The sequence below is a fragment of the Cryptomeria japonica genome, chromosome 7, assembly GCF_030272615.1.
Source record: "Cryptomeria japonica chromosome 7, Sugi_1.0, whole genome shotgun sequence".
Taxonomy (NCBI): Eukaryota; Viridiplantae; Streptophyta; class Pinopsida; order Cupressales; family Cupressaceae; genus Cryptomeria; species Cryptomeria japonica.
This window is the reverse complement of record NC_081411.1, coordinates 807,479,845-807,497,095: the sequence shown is the minus strand read 5'-3', so window position 1 is coordinate 807,497,095 and position 17,251 is coordinate 807,479,845. Positions and strand designations below refer to the sequence as shown.

The following is a 17,251-nucleotide window of genomic DNA, read 5'->3' as shown; positions in this document are numbered from 1 at the left end:
ACTTCATTATTTATAAAATTCTCTTCTCTTGTGTGACCTGAGATTCTGAAAAGCATTCTTGGGTTGAAACAGAAAATGAAGATGAAACCCTTCTGTACAGCAAATTACATGTTTAAACAGACAAGAAAGACATACTCTGGGGGTAGATTCATCTGAAATGCTTTCCGGTCCAGCATAAGATCATTAAGGGACTGCCAACTTAAGAAGAAAAATCCACCAAAGAAAGCATCCCGAAAAATGCTTGGCCGAAGGCCTCTCCACAACACCCTCCAACCCTCCAGGTATATGGAAGCCATGGGCCCCTTTACATCCCTCACAAGTGGAGACTGCCCAGAACCAGTAATTAACCATGGATACTCTTGGAGTGCACTAATCATCTTGGGATGCGTATTAGGTAATGCTGAAAGAAATCGAGATATCCGCTCCCACTGTCTTTTATCAGGTGAGAAACCAGGTAGCAGTTTTGAAACAATCAAAGGTGTTTGTGGGAGTGGAAGGATATGATCTATAGACAAAGCCCTTGTAAAAGTTGAAGCCTGCGAGCGTACTTTAAATAAGTCAAAAGGTGTAACAACAAAAGATTCCAATGCGCCAGCAGCAAAACCTGCAAGAAAGGCCTCATGTGCATATACATACTTCTCCTCCCGACCATCTGCAGCACCATTGAATCAAAGAGGAAAAGTTTATAATCTGACTTCAAATTTGCCTGCAACCAAAGAACTATTTAAACAAGTGACACCATATCAATAAACTGAAATCAATAGTTGTTTCCCAAACATGCATTCAACCAGCTATAATACCAAGTACTAACCATGAAGTTCTTTGTAGGAGATCTATCTGTAACTTCAAGAAAAGAGTTAAAGTACACAACAAAATTGATAATACATGTGGAAGGCCAGAGAAGGAAAAACATTTCATTATATTTGGACTGTTTCACACTATCTTTGGTATTACCATATGTTTAAAGAATGATAGGACCAAGTTAAAATGAACAAAGTACATCCAATTATTTGAAAATCTTGAGTATATTTTTTCCTTGGAGCCAAGATCAGTGAACAAAATAACAATTACATTTTATTAGTGATTATCCTATCCAGACTAGCATTATTCAAGATAATGATTGACTCCGCAAACCAACAATATTATTTAAATTCAATTTCTCAGAACTTAATCTTGAATTCATTTTCTTGGAACTTAATCAGGAAACTAAAAAATCTCTGAAAGTTCATAAAATGAGGGGGGAAATTTCATTTTTGTTATTTTGAGCCAAATAAATAAAATAATGGTACTTTTCTATCCATCACAGCACAATACAACTTTTCTTGTTTGCTTTTTAAGGCCTTCAAGGCCACAGGACCTTCATGTTGTACGTCATTTGGTATAATAATTAATGTTATCGCTTTTAACCAAGCTCCAAACCCTATGAAAAATGCACACATTGCAACCATAAAGCAGTAGGTAGGCCCTAACTGAATAAGAATGGGACAAATATTTATTTAAGAATGAGTGTCCTCAAGTGTGATTTAATCAATCATTATCAAATATCTATATTTCAGAAAAATTCAACTCCATTGTGGAAAAATGAGGTTTAAACAAAAAATTCAAAATACGCCTAAATACAAGTATTTATAGGTAAATTGAAAATTTTGGTTTAATCACAAATATCACTCCTGAGAAAGTATGGTCAGGAAGGAGTTATCGGTAACTACGATGCAGATTTTAAGCTGTGTTGCTTTAACACTAATTCCTTAACAAAATATCAGTAAATTAGACTCAAAAGGTAAAAGGTATAAGAAAAAATATACAGTGAATCCTTGTGGGGTGCTTTTTAAGGCAGTAAGGCTTCTGCCCTTTATTAACCTTCGGCACTGTGTAATCTTTCTGTTCTAGATCCAACACTTGAGAAAATATGTCAATTGAAGTCTGCCCCCTGGAGCTGCAGTTAATGTTTCCTCCTCTTTCACAAATCAGTCTCCTTCTACGCTTTGTTTTCCCTTACACTTTCAGCAGTATTGTTCTTCCCTCGGTTTCTCTACCAAGAAAGTCTCTACAGGCTCTCCACATGACCTTAGCTTAGGATCTGTGTCTAGGGTTCCCTCGACGTCTCCTTCCGAGGCTTCTTTGCTGCTGAACAGGATGCTTCCTCCTTAATCTCTTTGGATCAGTGAAATTTGAACGCACTAAGATCATTCAAACTCTCTTGAGTTTTAGATTTTGGCAGTGTTCCACGGGGACGCGTCCCCTCCCTTTTTGGGCGCGTTCCCCCGTCAAAGACGTCTCGGGGACGGGGGGACGGGGACGCGACGTCCCCCGCCGTCCCGCCACCGCCACCCAAACGCCGCCGGGACGTGGAGACATCCCCACGTCTCCGCGTCTCCCAGGGAGACATGGAGACGCCTGGGCGTCTCCCCGTCCCTCAAGAGACGTCCAGGCGTCTCTCGAGGGACGGGGAGACGCCCAGGCGTCTCCCGCGTTCCCATGCGAAAAAAGACAGTTTTTTTATTTTTTTAAGTTTTTTTATAACATGTGCCTTTTGGGGGGGGTTAAGGGGTAACCCTAATTGGACGTGGGCCCCACCCTACCCCCCAAAACAACACAAAAGCATGTTTATTTTGGATTTCACTCTCATTTTGGAAAACTGATTTTTTTTCCAGCAACTTGAAGAGGAGGAAATACTTGAAGAAGATTGATTGAAGGGGTGAGAAAAGTGACTGCAAGCGTGATAGGAGCTAGAAGAAGCAAGAAGATGAGGAAGAAGAAGATTTTTCTACATTTTGGAGAGATTTTTCAAGCACAAGGTAGGGTTTTTCAACTTCTTGTTTTTTTTTTGTTTTACTTTCTGATTTTCATTGTTCTATGTCATTTTTGGTTTTTTTTTCCCTATTCATCTCAAGATTCAAAATGAGATTTGATGTTGAATCTTAATCAAATTTAAAAATATATTGTTAAACAAGGCTGATTTTATTTTTATTTTTATTTTGTGAAATGCAGTGTCAATTTCACAATGAGCTCCCAAGGCACGAGTGAAGATGACATGGAAATCCATTCTCATAGTGAGAATGATTCAGAATATGAACCTGAAAATGAGGGGGGTGACCATGGGGCTGATCCTGGAGCCCAATCTAGTTCTATGGCAAGTGCACCAGCTAGTACAGGTTGCCCTTCAGAGTTGTTGGCACCATATGCTAGGGGTCATTTTGATCCTAAGTCTCCTCTAAAACAGTTTGCTTCACAAATATCAGTACAAGGCACTGCATCACATTCAAGTGGGGGAACAAGGAAGTGGAAGTGCAATATTTGTGACAGAGAATGGTTCGGTAGCATTAGCAGGGTGAATGCACACTTTCTGTTTTGGAGAGGAAAAGGCGTGAAACATTGTAAGTTTTTTGAGGAACCCAAAAATATACAGTACAAAATTGAGTTTAACAGGCTTTGGGGGGTTCCAGATGGCACAAATATTTCAATGCCTACTACTTTGTCTGCTAGGGCATCACTTCACGACAACCAGAATGTGCCAGTGCCACATACTTATCATGCTTCGCAGGCGGGAGGAATGATGTTTGGATCTCCATCTACTTCCACTTCTACTGCTGCCAGGGCTGGGAAACGTAAGTTGCATACACCACAGAGCAACCCCATTGCTGATATGTTTAATGTGCAACTGAGAGATGAGATAGATGAATCCATTGGCAATTTCTTCTTTGCCAATGGCATTCCATTTCATGTTACACGGTCTCCTTATTATAGGAAGATGATGGATATGGTGGCCAAGGGAGGACCATCTTATGTGCCACCAGGGGAGACGAAAATGAGGACCTCAATCTTGGATAAAAGCTATTCCAAGATCAATATTTTGATGGAGAAGATGAAGGCATGTTGGGCGGCATCGGGGTGCAGCATAGTTATGGATGGGTGGACGAACATTAGCCATCGTTCACTCATCAACGTCATGGTCACATGTGCAGAGGGCCCATACTTCCTTAGAGCAGTTGATTGTACAGGGCATCGTAAAGATGCTGATTTCCAGTTTCAGGTCCTCAGGGAGGCTATTGAGGAGGTTGGGCCACAAAATGTGGTCCAAGTAGTGATAGATGCAGCCTATGTGTGTAGAGCAGCAAGGAGACTCGTTGAGGCAGCCTATAGACACATTTGGTGGACACCATGTTGTGTGCATGCCATGAACAATGCACTCAAGGACATGGGGAAGATTGACTGGATTAGAGGAGTGGTCACCGATGCGAGAGATGTCCAGATGTTTATCTACAACCACCACACTTCACATGCACTCTTCAGGACCTTCGCGAAGAAGGAGTTCTTGAAACCAGTTGAGACTAGATATGCATCCTATTTCATTCTCTTGGAGAGAATGATTGAGTTGCAAGAGGCATTGCAACTCATGGTTATGACTAATGAGTGGAATAGGTGGGCTGAGGCCAAGACAGAGCAGGGGAGAAGGGTGAAGGAGATGTGAAGAGTGATGTGTTTTGGACTGATGCGAAATACATTGTCTCCATCATTTCTCCGGTATTCCAGGTGATCAGATATGGGGGTGGGGATGCACCTAACCTTGGAGAGGTGTATGAGTGCATTGACACTATGCTTGACCAAATGAGGGTTGCTGTGCGAGTGAAGGACCCCTCTCTAGCATTCTACAATGAGCAAATCCGGCCTATCATTCAGAGTAGATGGGACAAGTTGAACACTCCTTTGCATATGGCTGCCTTTGCCTTGAATCCTAAGTGGTACAAGGCTAGACCGGGTAGAATGACACCGATTGAGGATGATGAGGTGAAGGCGGGTTTCTTTAGGTGCATAGAGAAGATGTTTGATTCCAGAGATGCCGGCACAATGCGCACTGAGTGGGGAAGATTTGCCACTCTTAGAGGTTATTCAGATGCGGCAAAGATGGATATAGACACTATGGCACAGGAGGACCCACTTTTGTGGTGGACTTGTCATGGCCCGAAATCTTTGACCACCACTCTAGCCATCCGTCTACTATCCCAGGTTTCCAGTTCTTCAGCTGCTGAGAGGAACTGGTCTACATATAGCTTCATCCACTCTCTTAAGAGGAACAGACTTACCTCCTCTAAGAGAGCAGAGAAGCTTGTGGCTGTACACAGTGCTTTGCGTCTCATTGACCGCAAGACACTCGTGTATGAGGAGAGTCCAGCGGCACGATGGGATGTAGAGCCAAAGGAGCCTTCACAGATTGATGAGGATGATCCTACCACTTCAGATGCAAGGCTAGTTGGTGTGAGCTTGAGGGACCTTGATCCTCAGGAGTCCAGCAGTTCCAGTGAGGAGGAGTTCGCAGATGATTAGAGGCCTCCATTAGCTACAGTTTGAGTTTTCACTTTTCAGTTTTGTCATTTTGTATTTGACTCGTCTCTTTTGTAATGCTATTGCTACACGTATTTGTATTTGGCTACTCATTGTAATGATGAATCATGTAATCATCTTTATTATTATAGACTTTGCAATGGCATCAGATATTCATATTTTTCGTTTTCCTTTTTCGATATTCATATGATAGAAATGAGAAATCTCCAATTTGACAATTTCATTTGTCAAATTTTATTTACTTTTAGCAATTAGTTACGTATCACTAATCTAAGTAATCTTGGTATTTCCTATAGTTTCATTTGAAATCTAATTCTTATATTGTTATACTGTTATACATCTTTTCAAAACTAGTTTTTCAAGTACTATATGTATATATATGAGCACCACCACCCCGCCACCCCCCCGCCGTCCCCAAATTTAGGCCCTTGGTCCCCCCATCCCGGAAACACGTCCCCCTCGTCCCCCCGTCCCCCCGTCCCCAACGCCCGTGGAACACTGGATTTTGGAGAGGAATTCTGGAAACAGAAATTTATCTTAAACAGCACACCCTGATTTGTCATTTTTGAGGATGATGTGATTAGAACAAATACACTTGTAATGTCTTGTTAGTTGCTACCTGTTAAGTTAGTACTTATCAGCTACGGTTAGTTGCTATGATTTGTTGTAATAGTTCCAATGGTCATCTCAACTCTTAACTATCAAGTATTGGCCCCGCTTTTCAAATTTAACTATCATAGACAGGGAATGTGTCTGATCTTGACATGAGCTTCATTGATCTACATGTAAGCAAACTCTATTGAATAAAGCTTCCACTGTATTATATTATGTTGCTCTATCTGTGTTAGTTTATATTATTGTATGCAACTGATAACTTAACTCGATAAGAGTAAACATATATAAATATTTCTGAGAGCTTCCAACTGCTGGAAATATTATGCAAGGCTGGTGAAAACTCCTAAGTCCAAACTAACAACCAGGCTATGTAGAATCTTCAACAGCTGGAATGCCACAAACAAATTCTCAATACTGGTAAGTTGGTAACCACTGAACCTAAATTCTGTTTCTTGTTGTCTATGCTGGCAGCCATGGAGAACCTCAATGCCAGTAGTCACGGAGAACCTCAACACTAGCTTCATGATACAAGCAAATACAAAATAACAATAACACAGGATTTATAGACTTGAAAAGGCTCTATACATACATTTTTCCCCAAAGCTACATCATACATCATTATTTTAACAACCTAACTTTTCTTGCAATGATAAAATTATCTTCCAGTTGCCATCATAACTGAGCTTGTTCCAGAATTACAGCTTGCTGCAACTACAGAATTAACAGAGCTGTTTGACAAAGAAGACTGACCAATCATTTATCTACTTTAGATGGTGAGAACACCCATAGGAGATATGAAAACGGGCTTTCATTGGATCCTATAAAATGAACAAATTCAAGAGTACAAGAAGATTGGATACACTAGCTGTCACAACTCCCAGCACCAAAAATACAGTTGAAATATGGAAAGGTCTTGTTCCCTGTTTATAGCTATCCGGATCCTCCCAAAGCAAGGTGAACACCTTCTTCGATTTAGCATATATTTCTTATATTATTTAATGTGTCTTAGGAAGATGCTTCATAAAAGTAGCCTGAAGTCTCTGAGAATATGTTTTGCATCTAAAAGGTCTTGTTCCCTGTTTATAGCTATCCGGATCCTCCCAAAGCAAGGTGCACACCTTCTTCGCTTTGGCATATATTTCTTAAATTATTTAATGTATCTTAGGAGGATGCTTCAGAAAAGTAGCTTTAAGTCTCTGAAGATATGTTTTGCAGCTAAAAGGTCTTGTACAAGTTTGTTTCATGATGTTCAACATGCAACTGATTGTTTCTTAATCCAATCTATGATTCTTTTGAAGCTGTAATCTACAACAAAGCTAACAGTCAACCAGGGAGCTCAAGCTCACAATCTACTGACTGATTTCAAACAATCGCTCCGAAACACTCACACTGACAATAGGGTGGGACCCAGGAAATTGTTTAACATCTGATCAAAATGCCATTTGAAGATTTCTAGCTTTATGCAGAAACGTATGTTACTAATCTTTGCAAGATCAATTTGAAGATTTCAAGCTTTATCCTCATTGTGCTTCCAAAAATAGGCAATAGAAGAGTAAAACAGAGAATATCCTGTTCTTTTGTCCCATCAGAAATTTTTTCCCATAATGCTTCCCAAATAAGCACAAATCCCACGATAATTTAATGAAAGAAAGACACAGGGGAATACCTTTGTAAAATGCTGTTAATAGTTCGTATGTCCCAAAGCGTACTCCCAAAGCAGGAACTCTTCCAAGAGCCATCCACCCAAGCCCACCATAAAAACCTTTAGCATTTAAAATACAAAACAAATTAACAAAGGTGATACTAATAAGCACAAGAGGAAAATGAATGACAAATTTTGATAGACATGTTATTTTTGTTTCCTTTTATGGAATTTCATTTTTGGCAACACATTAAGCACTAGAGTAGAAATATAGACATGTAAGTTACTACAACTAAATTATCTATCCAATTTCTCCAGTGATTCAAAAAAACAACCTCCATTGTCACCTGAAACTTCACGCTCTAGATCCCTAAAGAAAAGAATGAGAAAGTAATAAAAATTAATAAATGAAATGCTCTTTTCATTAATCCTCATCCCCTTCATGTAGCTTGCATGTGCTCCTACAGGCAAGATCAAGGATCAACTGGATAACCATCAACCACTCAGCCAAATCACAATGCACAGACACAATATAGAAGAGAATATTCACACTTACGGACATTTATTTTTTGGAGAAATTGACAGAAATAAATGAATGGCTAAGAGAAAAAACACTCCAAAATTTGATTACAAATTTACAAGTCAAAATTTTTTTATATCAACTGTTGGGAATAATGAATCAACAACACACACTTATTATTTTGTACTTTTAAACTCAAATTACAAGGACACACTTTATAACTGAATGAATTCTGGACTTTCTGCAGAAAAAAAATCAAAAGCCACTTCTAGAAGCTGCACTTACTTCCCTGCAAGGTTCCCTCATTTTTTCTAACTCCTGTAAATTCCATAATCCCCTATCTCTAAATTGGAGCGAAGCTTATCATTGTGACTAAGAAAGATGAAGCAATTCATCTTCTACTCATTAAAGATCTACACCATTGAGGTAACACTCAAAGATTGCAGACTGATGAACTGAGTTGCATGTCTATTTGATCCCTGACACAATCCTAAGCATCAAAGTGTGTTACATGGCATGCCTCTACAACTGGATCAACATGGAACGACAAATGACATTGTTATAAGTTATAAGTTATAACCATGACACATATCAATCAATTTACATTTAGCAACTCAACATGGTGATCCAAAATGGATCATTAAGATTAAATAAGAATGTGATTTATTACCCTCATGTTCAAAACAAACACACTCTACCCCAAATGATCAATTTGAAGACCAAAATGAAAAGATGAGAAGAAGTAATGGGCTAAGACATTCAATCAAAAATAAATGATTGAACCAAGACAAAGACTAAGGGATATTTGGATCCCCTAGAATAGTAGAAACCATTAGCAGGTTCCAAACTGAGAAACAAAAGCATTTTAATGGGTTCAGCATACCAAACTGCTCAGATTTTTTTAGTAGAATTTGGCAGGCCCATCCTGTTGATGTGTTTTTGTGACACTATGCAACGCAGAATAAAATACCAAGTATTTTATCCTCTCTTGAACAAAATCTCCTCAAATGCTAAGTTATATGATCAACCAAGACAACTCCAAGGTTTCTATTGTCAGGTCTTGACGAGTGGGTAACTCAATGGTTGATGTGATTGTTGGTAATCCAAAGGGACTTACGTAGTTGTTCTTAGAGGCAAATCTCTCAAACACAAGGAATGCTCTATGAGTCTACTTTATGCTTTCAAATGATGTGCAATAAGGCTCTTAGATTACTACTACTAATGATTGATTGATAAAAAGTGCAAAAGGATTAAGGGTTGAGGAAAGCTAAACTAATACTAGGAATGCAAGGGCAATGAACGATTTTTAGTGAAATTCAACTAAGCTTTGCCTTGACATGCAAGGAATAACTCCACAAAGCTAGTGTGACCTTCTAAGGTAAGCTAAGGATGTTCAGATCACCACCAACAATCATAGACACCATCAATGAGATACATATCAACGGGCCAGTAGCAATCAAAGTTAAGCTTGGACAAAGGAGTTCAGTTGACTACACAAGGTACTTCACAACCAGCAAAATACTAGTAGTGTGAACGTATGAATTTCACCATCAATCATGGACAAAGATCTTCCATTCATCTAAAACACTTAAAGCAAATTTATTCTATCGTTTTTTCTTTAATTTTCTCTTTTAAAAGAATGAAGAAACATGCAAAAACTCCAAACACGATAAGTCACCAACACTTCAATGATTTTATTATCTGTCGCAGCATCAAAGCAACAATTCTTCAAAATCTCTTCTAATGATCCTTTACAAATGAAATGAGTTAAGGTTATATAGTGCTCTCAATACAAATGAGTGGCCAAGATCAATCTAGAATCAAGGGCCAAGACTACGCCACCTAAACCCTGATTAGGGTTTGCTACAACAAAATACCTAATTATTGCATACCACTAAAAATCAGCCAATGAGAAAGTAACATCTTTTTGGCACAAACTGCAAGGAAGAATCCTCCAATGAGAAAAATCAACGCCACATGGGGTCATAACAAACTTTCATCTAGAAGTTTGTTCCCCTTATATCTTTCTCTACAAGCATATTCAAAGAATCTAGACACAATGCACTCTAGCTCATCTGTTGGAACATTTGGCATGATCTTCAATTGATCTTCCATGTACTCTGACTCAGCTGAGGATGAAATGAAAATCTTCTCCCAATCAGGCCCCAAATCGTTGATCTTGCCCACAAGTGTCATGAATGACTGAATCTCCTCCAGCCGTTTCTCTAAAAGTGATCCAGCTATCTCGAAGAAAATACTTCTCACTCTTTTTGTCATCTTGTCAACAGCTATGCTTACTTCTTCCTTCATCTCCATCCCAAGTATTGTTTCAGTTGCTTCTACAATTTTAACATGTATCACATTGGTCATCTCTTCTACTCGGTTGTAGCCACTATTGATACCTGTTGTGACGTTTTCACATATTGCCCCATTGCGAATGGGGACCCCCTAGTTTTTGCTTTTTAGGGTTGTGTATTAGCGTCGTAGGGATTTGTCTCCAGTCTCTAGCCTCTGCAAATGAGTCAAGTTTTGTGAAATTTGGAAGTCATCAAAGTCAAAACGTGAAGGAATGGTCGAAAGAATTTTTTAATGCTACGGATGGGCTCAGATAGGTTGAGGGAGTAAAATCGCAATTTTCCGAGGTCAATTTTGACAACTTGATTTTTTTAGAAAAAAAAAAATTTTGCTTTTTTCTAAATTTAGAAAGTTTTGTTTTTGGCATTTTGGGGCCAATCCGGGAACCTTCTTTTTCGGCCTTCTTTTTTCAAAAAAATAGAAAGTTACTTTTTGGGGAAAGTTGTTTTTTGCTATTTTCGAGGTTTTGGGTTGTTTCAAGTCCAATTCAAGTTTCAAGTCAGAGGAATTCATCCAAAATGCAGCAGTTATGAAATAGTTTTCGAATCCAAAAGATGCATTTCAGAACAGCTAAGTTTTCATGGCGAAAAGGCTAAGTTTGGAGTCAAAATCAGAAGAGGTAACCGTTTAAACTCCGGAATCATTTGTTCATTGCAAAGAAATTTCAGTCAATATGAACTCCGCTATGGCATGAATTAATTCTTCCTTGTGCTTGTGTCAAATCCGCCCAAGAAGGGGTAATAGAGGTGAATGAAATGTGGCAGAAAGGTTTGGATTTTGTTTAAGTATGGTAACAACGTGACAAATTCCTTTCAAGAGAGCAAGTCTGCCATAGGCATTTTGAAGTCTTCCCCAAGGCATCATGAAGTCCCCCCTCCTTAAGGTGGAAAATTCCTTGGTGAAGTCCGCCCTCAAGATGATATAAACTTCCTTGGCTAGAGGCATAGTCTGCCCACCCCTTTTGGTAATATTTCCAACCTCATGCTGAAGTCCGCCTAGGCACATTTAAAAAGTTCCTGAAGCCCTTACCAAGCCGCCCTAAGGATGAATGTCAAAGTGATCAAGTGTTAAAGGGGTAAGAAGGTTGGTTAAGTATGGAAAACATTGGCAACATTCCTTGGCAAGACCCCAAGTCCGCCCTACCATGTGAAGGCAGCTCAAAAAAAATTAATGACAAACCTGATGTAAGAGCTGGCATTTTGAAAGGAAGAGAGCAGAAATAAAGTTAAGTGTTGACGGAGATTTAGGTGAAGTCACATTGCAAAATTCCCTAAGTGCTCATGAAGTCGGCCCTAGTTAGGTAGAAATCTTCCTTAACCCCATACTAAGTCCGCCCTAGGGGTGAAGTTTCTTAGTCCACCATCAAGTCCGCCCTGCCTAATGGGAAGAATTTCCTAGAATACATATCAAGTCTGCCCTATGCAAAGAAAAGATTCATCAAGCCTTCGCAAGGTCCGCCCTTGGCTGGGAAAAAGGAAAGTTTTGACAAAAGACAAGAAAAACAATTAAAGCATGAAATAAAGTACAAAGCTTGCAAAACAATTCACTTAGCATGAAGAGAGGATGAGGTGGAAGAAAAACAAAAAAACAACACGTGCAATTCGCCCAACTTGGAGGTGTTGTGACGTTTTCACACATCGCCCCATTGCAAATGGGGACCCCCTACTTTTTAGGCCCTCTCGGTCTTTTGGCTTTTGTTTGTCGAGTCTTTTCGTGGCAGTCTCCTCAGTTTGCAAGTGTTTGGAGGTCAATTTGATTAAGTTTGCAACTCGTTTGAGTAAATTTGACTAAGTATGGAACTTGTTTTGTCCATTTTAGGGTTTTGCCCTTCAGACTTGAATTTGAGGCCTTTCCCTTAAGGTTTTGGAAAAACTGAATGTTGCATTGGAATCAGGAGCCTTTAAGGAACCTGCACGTGAAATTTGAGCGAAAGTTCCTAATTTTTAGGGATTTCACTGCCTCCCGGATTGGTCTAATTTCGCCAAAAATCACTATAATTAGCAGTTTCTATTTTTAGTAAGTTTCTATTTTTAGTGTCTCTACGTTTGGTTTTGCCCTAATCCTAACATTTTGAAACACTTACTATTTTGGGAAGGTTTATTTTTGGCAGGTTCTTCACAGGCAAACACTGAAGACTGAACTTTCCTGAAGAATCATCCAAATCCGAAAAATTTGAAAAAGCAGGCTTCTGAGCAAAAAATGGTTGTGTCGAAATCATTCCAAAAAATGGAAAGGCATTGAAAATTTTTCAAGGCAAAGAAGAATCACTTCAATCCTGAAATGGTATCCTGATCCGGAAATGAGTAAAATTGGCAGTCTGACGAGCAATCAATGACAGATCCTTGCCAAAGGCAGAATGGCTTTCAAGGATGTGGGCGCCAAATTGAGGATGTGGAGGAATTTTTGTCCACACCATATTTTCCTTCACCCTGCCAAAATTCTGCCAAAGCTGGCAATTGGGCACCATAATGAGGCCATGGAGGAATATCGATTTTTCCTTCACCCTGCCAAAATGAGGCCCAAGCTAGCGGTTGGGCGCCAAAATGAGGTGTGGAGGAATTTTCCTCCACACCCAAATTTCTTCACAACATGGAAAATCCGCCCAGTCAGGTGCTTGGGCGCCAAAACCAAGGTGTCATGGAAAAGTCAACACAGTCAACATTCCTCCACAACATGGAATTTCCGCCCAGGTTTGAGGTTGGGCGCCGAATAGAGGGGATGATGGAATTTTCTCCAAGGCATAGAAATCCTCCACAGAATAGAAATTCCGCCCAAGTGTGCATCAGAGCGCCAAAGTGAGGAAGGGAAGGATTTTTTCCTTCCAAGGAAAACTCCACAGGGTAATTCGAGTGCCCAAGTTTGAAGATTGAATTCCAAGGCATGGAAATTTGAAGACAAGGATGAAATTGAAGGAGAAAATCCCCTCGGGATAAAATTCAAAAAATCCTCCTCAGGCATGGAAAATCGCCCAAAAGTTGAACAAATTTCCAGTCAATGACAAAATTGGTCAAGGGAGAGAATTTTCTCTCTCCTAAGCTCCAAAGCTCAAAATGGGAAAAATTCCTAAAAAATAGGAAAGTTGATGAATTGATCAAAAATTTCTTCCCAAGGAGGAAATTACTCCCAAGATGAAGAAATTCCAATAAAGTGAAAAATTGATTAAGTGTTGGAAATCCCTTCCTTCAAGATATAATTCCAAGAAAGTGAAAAATTGACTAAGTGTTGGAAATTCCTTCTTTCAGGACAGAATTCCAGGAAAGTGAAAAAAATTGGCTAAGTGTTGGAAATTCCTTCGTTCAGGACAGAATTCTTGGAAAATGTGAAATTTGGCTAAGTGTTGACGTGGCTAAAGTCGAATAACCAACTCCTTCCGATCAACGCAGAATAGAATGTTGTTGAGTATCCTATCCTCTCTTGAAATAAGGAAATCCCTAATCTTGTTTTAGTTGATCAAAGGGGACAGCCTCAAGGTTCCAAATGTCAAGTCATGACTACGGGATAACTCAACAGTTTGATGTGTTTTGTTGGTAACACAAGGGACCTTACGTTTACAACAAGCTGGTTTGTATCCAACGACGCTGCCATTCTCAAACGAGGAAATAAAAGCAAATGAGAAGGGTTTAGGGAACCTAAGTGCAATGATAGGAATGACTAGTGTTGCGGGTAGACAGATTTCGATAAACCAATTCTTGTTTCACCAAAGACACCCTCACAACTCGGCAAGAACGGTGCAAGCTCCAAAGGGATGAAGGATTTTCAAACTATGGAGATTCATCTAGGCACCCAATTCTGGCACAACCTGAGACAAATACTCACAATTGAACTAGGCACAGTTTTAGGTTCAGACTAGCCATGCATGGTGACCTACAATCAGTAGGTCCCCAATGGTATGAACCTGAAATACATCAAATACCCCCCACATTTCACCTTCAGAATCATTGAACTCTAATTCTAACCAGCTGAAGAAAAACCATGCAAACAGGGGAAAAACAAAATAATAAACACCATGTTTCAATGTTTATGTATTGATTTCAACTGCCATTACAACAATTCCTCACAGCAGTTCTACTCTATTTCTAATCTGTTAACTGCGTCTAACTATTCTAACTCCTAAAAATCTAACTACTAAAATCTAACTCTCTAACCTCTAAGAGTCTAAAAATCTAACCCTTTACAAGAGAAAGGCCTCTGTCTTTTATAGATTTTACAATTTGAATCAAAGGCTAGGATTAACTGCATCCAACAACTGCAATCTGCCTTCTAGAAACTTGACAGGTTTAACCCATGCCTATTAACTCTTCAGTTGTCCTCCCAACCACCTTCCTAGCTACCAACCACTATTTGTCATCAATTTGGTCAATCAGGTAGCTGGAAATAACTGACTTGTGTCCCTTTACTTTAAATACATTAGATGGGGCCCACAAGCAGTCCTTTTACAATAAAGCAGTTCAGTTTTTAAATTGATTTTTTGGAATTAATTCCAACTGTGTATTTCTCAGAATGCATGCCCTGTAGCATTTTGAGTGTTCTGTCTTCGGTCTTGAAGGTGGATCTCAACTCTGTGGTTCAAGTGGTGGCGCGTTTCTTCGTGCTTCGTCGTTTTGATCCTGCGTTCCGCATCTTTGCTTTCTATCTTTGATCGTGATCATCTCTTCAATTTGCGCCTCAGGTCTTCCCTTTGACTCCTTCTAGCGGCTTTGACCTACACAAGCGAGTTCAAACGGAATTAATCACCTCAACTTTTTCATTTTGCCGATTTGGAGAGAAAGTTCGGCCTTTTAAGGCAAAATGTGAAAAGTCGCATGTCATTTAAAAAAAAGACCCTCTATTTTCTTTTAACTTTAACTTACTATGGCGAGTAAGGGAGGAATTCGGCGTGGGAGGACTAAATGTGAAAATTCGACTTAGCAACACTTTAAAATGCCCCCTTAGACCCTTTGAGGAAAAGTCGGCCTCTTAAAGCAATTTGCAAACTTGTTAAATACATCGAACTTGGTTTGCTTGCTTGATTTGGCACGAAGGAACTCGGATTTTTGAACAAATATGAGCGATTTTTAGAACCTCAAACATCTACCTTCTAAGTGAAATTTGGGATTTTTGGGCAAAAAGTGCAAATTTTGTTTTAACGTTTTAACTCCCCCTTCACTTTAGTCGATAGCTAACTTGAGTTTTTTGGGGGGGAATGTGCGATTTCATGTTTGCTTCATGGTTTAAACTCTTTCTTGCAAAATATGAATTTCAGCCTATTTAACCTTTTTAGGTAATTTTTGGCTTTACACTTAAAACGCCCTCTTTCAAGTTGCAAACTTCGGCCCTTTTGTCTATTTTGAGCGAACTTTAGCATTTAAGTTTTAAATGCCTTTTCTCCTTGAGATGATAAATCACGCCTTTTGCTCCCTTTGTGCAATTTAGGCTTAACTTTCAAAACGCCTTACTCAGTGAAATTCGGCCAATTGGGTTGAAATGCACGATTTGGAAGGGAGAAGAGCAAGTTCAACTTAAACACCCTTCCTTTGTTCATGGAAACTTGGGATTTTGAGATGAAATGAGCGAATTTCGTAGGGTTTTAAACGCCTTTGTCACCAAACTCGACTATTTTTAATGCAATGAGCGACTTTTCTTGGGTTGAATTTCGCTTAAAAGGGAAAGTCGTCAAATCTATTCATTTGCCTAAGTTGAATCTCGGGCTTTTGGATGCTTTTGCGCGACTTTTACATCTCATTTCACCCTTTGCTTTTAATGCGAAATCCGGCCATTATGAGGATTCTACGCAATTCTAGGTTTGCTTGCCCTGCAAATTCGGGCGTTTTGACTTAGCTGCACGACCTTGTTTTTTTTTTTGCTTTCCCTTTCAAAAAAAATGAATTTCGGGCATTGCAATAAGAGTACGCAAGTTTGGCTTAAAATGTGAGACTTCTTTAGACGCCCTTCACAAACTCGGGCATTTATTTAAAATGCGCGACTTTCTTGATCGATTTTTCAAACACCCACTTTTACTGAATGAAACTCGGCTATCTTGGATGTTTTGCACGACCTTTTGTGCTCGGGATTTCACACAAAATGAGTGATTTTACATGACTCGACTTTGGGATGGGACGACTAGGGCTTTGTTTCCCCTTTCCAAGTAATTTTGGGTCTGCAAAGGAAAATGTGAGATTTTCTGAAGGCATTTTTGAATTACGATTTTCATTGTTTGCCCTCTCTTCTTACCAAACTCGAACCTTTGGGAAAGAATACGATTTCGGGGTTTAATTCGGAATTGGAAGGCATTTTGAGGATTTTACTCAGCATTCTACCGGCGTTTGAAAGCCCGATCTTTTATGTGGCCCTCCCTCTCTCAATCGGGCAGACTTGCAAAAGAAAAGACAAGGAAGGGGATGTGCATCATACAACACTAAGGATTGAAGAAATTCCTTCCTCACGGAAGAAATGTGCCCAAGGTGAAGAATTTCAAGGCACAAGGAAAATTGGCTCTCTCCAGAGCTTAGAACAAGACAAAATTCCTTAAGCATGGAAAATGGTCAGTGGTCAAGAAAATCTCCCTTCAGGACGAAGTGTGCACAGAAATTTTCCTTAAGGACAAAATTCTCTCTTCAAGAATTTCCTCTCCCAGAATTTCAGATGTGCAGGATTCCTACAGGAGCGAATGAATTTGTTAAAATTCTTCCAAGGCAGGAAAATCTTCCAAAGCGTCTTTTGTGAGCCAGGAATGGAAAGATTCTTGTAAAGGATGAGTTGGCGACATGCAAAGAAGCACAACCAAGAAAATTACAAAT

General features: G+C 39.5%; 1 protein-coding gene across 4 annotated transcripts in view; it reads right to left on the bottom strand.

Annotated features, from left to right (window-relative positions):
- The window catches only part of LOC131065601 (uncharacterized), a 195,436-nt gene that overhangs the window by 113,821 nt on the left and 64,364 nt on the right, over positions 1-17,251 (bottom strand). For all 4 annotated transcript variants that reach the window (XR_009111454.2, XM_058000339.2, XM_058000188.2 and 1 more), the window contains 2 exons: positions 7,625-7,720; positions 136-652 (listed from right to left, as the gene is read on the bottom strand). Coding sequence is in view for 3 of the 4 variants with exons in the window: in XM_058000339.2 (XP_057856322.1) it covers positions 136-652; positions 7,625-7,720 (613 nt within the window). In the remaining variant the exon portion in view is untranslated. The remainder of the gene's footprint in view (positions 1-135; positions 653-7,624; positions 7,721-17,251) is intronic.